This window comes from Carcharhinus amblyrhynchos, unplaced genomic scaffold, assembly GCF_965287045.1.
Source record: "Carcharhinus amblyrhynchos unplaced genomic scaffold, sCarAmb.v2.hapA scaffold_45, whole genome shotgun sequence".
Classification (NCBI taxonomy): Eukaryota; Metazoa; Chordata; class Chondrichthyes; order Carcharhiniformes; family Carcharhinidae; genus Carcharhinus; species Carcharhinus amblyrhynchos.
In genome coordinates this window covers 2,713,441-2,719,360 of record NW_027649786.1, presented here as the reverse complement: position 1 = coordinate 2,719,360, position 5,920 = coordinate 2,713,441, and the positions used below count along the sequence as shown (strand labels likewise).

The 5,920-nt window shown below is 48.6% G+C and overlaps 1 protein-coding gene across 1 annotated transcript; it reads left to right on the top strand.

Annotated features, from left to right (window-relative positions):
• Positions 1-4,254: 4,254 nt before the first annotated feature.
• On the top strand, positions 4,255-4,887 carry LOC145337220 (claudin-4-like). The gene has a single exon (XM_080182013.1). The coding sequence runs from the start codon at positions 4,255-4,257 to the stop codon at positions 4,885-4,887; it is 633 nt and encodes a 210-aa protein (XP_080038139.1).
• Positions 4,888-5,920: the final 1,033 nt, after the last annotated feature.

Genomic DNA, 5,920 nt, shown 5'->3' with positions numbered 1-5,920 from the left:
AACGGTAGGACTCTGAATAGTGTGGATGAACAGGGGGATCTAGGTGTATGTGTACATAGATCCCTGAAAGTTGAGAATCAAGTAGATAGGGTTGTTAGGAAGGCATACGGTGTCTTGGCGTTTATTGGTAGGGGGATTGAATTTAGGAGCCGCAACGTCATGTTGCAACTGTACAAAACTCTGGTGCGGCCGCACTTGGAGTACTGTGTGCAGTTCTGGTCCCCACATTATAGGAAGGATGTGGAGGCTTTGGAGAGGGTGCAGAGGAGGTTTACCAGGATGTTGCCTGGTATGGAGGGGAGGTCCTATGAGGAGAGACTGAGGGATTTGGGGTTGTTTTCGCTAGAAAGAAGGCAGCTAAGAGGGGATCTTATTGAAACATATAAGATGATTAGAGGTTTAGATAGGGTGGACAGTGATAGCCTTTTTCCTCTGATGGAGAAAGCTAGCACGAGGGGGCATAGCTTTAAATTAAGGGGTGGTAGTTATAGGATGGATGTCAGGGGTAGGTTCTTTACCCAGAGGGTGGTGAGGGATTGGAATGCCCTGCCTGCTGCAGTTGTAAATGCGCCTAGTTTGGGGGCATTTAAGAGATCCGTGGATAGGTTTATGGATGAAAAGGGATTGGTTTAGGTTAGTGGGTCATTGCTTTTTAACTGGTCGGCGCAACATCGTGGGCCGAAGGGCCTGTTCTGCGCTGTAATGTTCTATGTTCTACGTTCTATGTTCTACTGCAGGTTCCATGGCCACATCTCAGGCACTGCTGGTAACGTCACTGGGCGAGGGATCCAGAGGCTCAGACTCTGGAGACGTGGCTTCAGATCCCACCACAGCAGCGGGTGACATTTGAACTCCATTAATCAATCTAGATTCTAAAGCTAGTCCCTGTAATTGTAACCATGAAGCTGATATCAATTGTTGTAAAAACCCATCCAGTTCAGTAATGTCCTTTAGGGAGGGAAATCTGCCGTCCTTACCCGATCTGGCTTACACGTGACTCCAGAACCACAGCGATGTGGTCGTCTCTGAAATACCCTCCGAAATGACTGACACTCAGTTCGAGGGGCAATTAGGGTTGGGTAACACACACATCGCACGAAAGAATAAAGATAGGAAACTGGGAGAAGCGTTTATGCGGGAGCCCACAGCGAGTTTGATAGCTAACGTTTGATGCTGTGATGATTGAATGAGCTATGAATATTTGCCAGGATGGTTCTGAAGTGTAACTACTTGAGCGATGAGCTGTAGGAGAGTTGACATCCATGGAATGTCTATTATATCATCATATTTAGAAGGGAAAACATTAAAATGACTACATTTTAAGCACAATGTTATTTTTCTATTGTTAATTTCCAAGGTCGTTCTTCAGAGTTGAATATTTTTACAGCGTGAGGATATTTTTGTGACCATCCCCTGGCTTGGATCAGCCACTTTTGTACTAATTTCTTCGACATGCTGACTGCACGTGGAAACAATGTGGTATTATTGATAACACTCGGGCAGAAGTCAGTGCCAGGGGCACTTGTGCTAACATGAGGGTCACATGCATTGTTCTCTCCACTCTGGCTCCATTTGTCAATCGTTGCTCATTAACCTCCGCAGAACAAAAGCTTTCCATCTCTGTGCGTTCTGTTGGCTGGGAGCCATGTGGCACTCTGCTCCATGGTGAACTCCCAGCCGGTGAGGCTACACTTCCCAGTGGCCTCACACACTATCCCTCCTATTCCCTACTGTTTCCTTCTGTTGGGAGGTAAAAACGGGAAGCAGAAAATGCCCCCAGGCTAATAAATGTCAAAAATAGGAGCAGGAATAAGCTACACGGCCTTTTAACCATTCGATACAATCGTGGCCAATCACTTTCAGTATCCCACTCCCGCTTTCTCTCCAAACCTCTTTTTGCAAGAGCTACATCCAGCTCTCTCTTGAACATATCTATCGAACTGGCCCCCACAGCTTCCTGTGGTAGGAAATTCCATAGATTCACAACTCTCTGAGTGAAGAAATTCTTCCACATCTCAGCTCTGAATGGCTTCTCCTCTTATTCTTAGGCTGTGAACCTCCAGTTCTGGACTACCCAACTAGGTACCTATATAAGCAGTTGGCGCTGGCCATTCCCAGCATTGCCCACTCCATCTCAAAATCTCTGGAGAGATGCCAAGTGTCAGTAGGTGGGAAATCTGTCCATGGTCATCAGTAAACTCTTAACTCCAGATATTTTTTTATTGAATTCAAATTCCACCATCTACTGTGGCAGGATTCGAACCCGGGTCCCCAGAGTTTCTGGATTAATAGTCTAGCTGTAATATCACTTGGCCATCGCTTCCCCACATTTGACCGTGTTATATTTTGGCCTTGGAGGGAGTGCAGAGGAGGTTTACTAGGCTGATACCGGAGTTGAGGGGGTTGAGCTATGAGGAGAGGCTGAATAAACTAGGCTTGTACTCGTTAGAGTTTAGAAGAATGAGGGGAGATCTCATTGAGACGTATAAGATGATGAATGGGATGGATAGGATAGAGGTGGAGAGACTCTTCCCGCTCAGAAAGGACAGTAGGACTAGGGGGCACAGCCTCAAGATAAAGGGGGGGCGGTTTAGAACGGAGTTGAGGAGGAACTTCTTCACTCAAAGGGTGGTGAATCTCTGGAATTCTCTGCCCGTTGAAGTGGTGGAGGCTGCCTCGCTAAATATTTTTAAGATGCGGGTTGATGGGTTTTTGATAAGCGAGGGGATTAAGGGTTATGGGGAGAGGGCGGGAATGTGGAACTGAGCCACGACAGATCAGCCATGATCTTATTGAATGGCGGGGCAGGCTCGAAGGGCTAGATGGCCTACTCCTGCTCCTATTTCTTATGTTCTTATGAAGGCACCTTCCGTCGAGTCCTGGGGTGGGGACTCAAACCCGGAGCTTCTGGCTCAGAGGGAGGGACGTTAACCACTGCGCCACATATAAAAATAATGGATTGCCAAAGTGTCCCAATGATTTAACATTAACCTGGGGATAACTGCCCCCTGCTGCAGTCTCCATGGCCACATCTTGGGCACTGGGTGAGTGTGGGCATGTGTAGTTGGGTGGGTAACAAGGGGGCACAGAAACTAACCTCCTGTAACTCTGGGGCTTTTACTGTAGTGATTCGGAGGAGAGGCAGGAATGATTTATAATGTGGCAATCCCTTCTGTTTAATTAAAATAAAAAGGGAAGGGGGAGGAGGGAGGGAGTTTATTCACCCCCACGTGTGGTGGAGATGCCTTTCACCGAGGTGTCAGATTGCTCTTACACACCACTGACCTAACGGAGGGAGAGCCACAGTGCAGGGTGGCTTTGAGAGAGACTGCTGGATAGGGAGCGCTGGAAAGGCTGGGCTGATACTGCAGGGAGCAACTTATCCTGAAACTCCAACTCAAGCAACCTCACAGCAGAATTGCTGGGAAATTTCACGTCAGCAGCCTGCAATTAAGTTCTGCTAAAGAAAGTGTCAGATAGGGAGGGAGCCAGACTAAATCCTGAGCTGGGATCTCTCAGAACACACAGACTCTGGAGGCAGAGAGTGCTCTGATATCTCTCTCTGTGGCCACACCGAGGATAACGAGTGAGAGATGAAAGGACAGCTTCTGATTTTAATCGCCGCACAGTGAGAGGCGAGGTCTCTGGATCACCACCTTCCACTCTGCAAGGCTTCAGGAGACTGGGGACTGGGAGGTTGTTGGAGGAAAGTTGGACAGAGTGTAAGGGAGAACCACTTCTTTCATCGGTATTGCCTGGAGGGCAGCAGTCGCTTGTGTGCAGGATTGGAGTGAAGAAGGTACAGGCTGTGTGTGTGTGTGTGTGTGTGTGTGTACAATACACAGGCTGGAGCCCTGGACATTAACCCTTAACCTCCCATCCTGAAGCAGAAAAAAAAAGACACTCTTTTGAGATTAAACATTTCGATCTGTTTTCTTTTTAATCTAAAGGGTTGAATATTCTTCCGAAAGTGAAGACTGGAGAAATTGCTACAGCAATGCTAATTCTGGGAGGACAGACTCGAGTCTGCTGTAAACTTTACAGATGCTGAGATACTAAAAGTAAAAACTTAACAGGCGTCTGGAGAGAGAAACTCAGATAACGGGTCGGATCAATGTGTGTCCCCAGCTCTAAGAAGGTGAAGATTTCCTCTCTTTTCTGAAGTTTTCCAGGGTTTTATTTGCCTTCCAGCTTTTGGACTGAGAGGTCAGTGGAACAAGGGGAGTTTGCTTTGGTTGTTAAAGGAGTTAAATAATGGGTTCAGCCACACTTGAGCTGATAAGTCTCTTCCTGGCTGTGAATGGGTTGCTCTGTGTCATTCTGACCTGTACCTTGCCCCTCTGGAAGGTGCCAGCTTTCTTGGGGGCCAACATCGTGACAGCTCAGCAGAGCTGGGAGGGGCTGTGGATGGACTGTATGTGGCAGAGCACCGGCACGCTGGTCTGCAACACCTTCGACTCCATGCTGAACCTGGGCCAGGATCTCCAGGTCGCCCGGGCGCTGACCACCATGGCCGGGGTGCTGGGGGCCCTGGGCATCCTGCTGAGCATCGCCGGCGCCAGCTGGACCAAGCTGGTGGAGGGCGCGCCCTGCAAGGGCTACACCGTCTCGGCTGCCGGCCTTCTCTTCCTGGCAGCGGGAATTCTGCAGCTCATCCCGGTGGCGTGCTACGCCAGCAACATCGTCAGGGATTTCCACAGCGCGTCCATCCCCGATGCCAGCAAGCGGGAATTAGGGCCATCCTTGTACATGGGCATGGCAGCTGCCGTCCTCTTCATTGCCAGCAGTGGCCTTCTGTGGAGCTCCTGCTACACATCCAGGAGGCAGAGAACAGCGACACGCTACACCCGTGGGCAAGCAGACTACAATGAGCGCCACTATGTGTAGAGAAACGGCACAGATACTTTCTAACTGCAGGGGGTGGGAAATTAAGGGATCCTGAATTGTAAAACTGATATAATCCTATGTTATCCTCTTAGCCTTTCGATCATATATACTGTTAGATACAGAGTAATCAGAATATCCAAGTAAAATATCTCAGAGATTCAGTACCGCTCACAACTTGGTAACAAAAATATAGTTAACGTTGGCATCTTAGAGGGTTAAAATTGCAGGCAGCCTCTCTTTCTAATTTAGCACACACACGGGGGTTACATTCAGCAATTTAATTATCAGGCCATTCTCAGAATGGCTCAAAATCTCAGACAAGGGGGGCATTTATTTAAATCAAAGATGGGACAGAGTATCCACACTCCAACAGATAGAATTCTTTACCCCAGAGGGTTGTGGAGTCACTGGGCATACGCAAAACAGAGATTGAGAGACTGCTGGATGCTAATGACGTCTGAGGGATGTGGGGATGGTGCAGGGTAACGGCATTGAGCTATTGATCGATCAGGTGCTGATGGCTGAGTCTTCCAGCTCGCCCACTGTCCGTGGAAATTCCCACTGATTCCACATCTCATGGGGAAACCCACAGCAGGGGTGCACCAAAGATCTCGCCAGGGTGAAGAGCCAGAAGATCACGCTCATCTTCAATTGGGAGACAAATTCCACGTCTCCCCCCCTCATTGGTCCTTCAACTTTTTTCTACGCCGCCTGTAAAAGCGATCAACCTCAGTGTTTATTCTACCTGCGGGATCTCAACTGGGGTTGCAGTCTTTGGATATTTGTAAGGCAGAGCTGGATAGGTTCTTGTTAAGAAGGTGGGGATGACGGTTTTTGGGGGTTAGCTGGGATGCAGGCTTGAGGCTTCGATCAGATCAGCCATGGTCTTATTAAATGATGGGGTAGGCTTGAGGGGCTGGATGGCCTACCCCTTATCATAGAGGTTTACAGCATGGAAACAGGCCCTTTGGCTCAACTTGTCCACGCCATTCTTTTTTTGAACTCCTAATCCCAAATGCCTGCATTTGCCCCA

Bases quoted from the DNA above. Each gene is read 5' to 3' on its own strand.
- LOC145337220 (XM_080182013.1), top strand. From the start codon at position 4,255: ATGGGTTCAGCCACACTTGAGCTGATAAGTCTCTTCCTGGCTGTGAAT.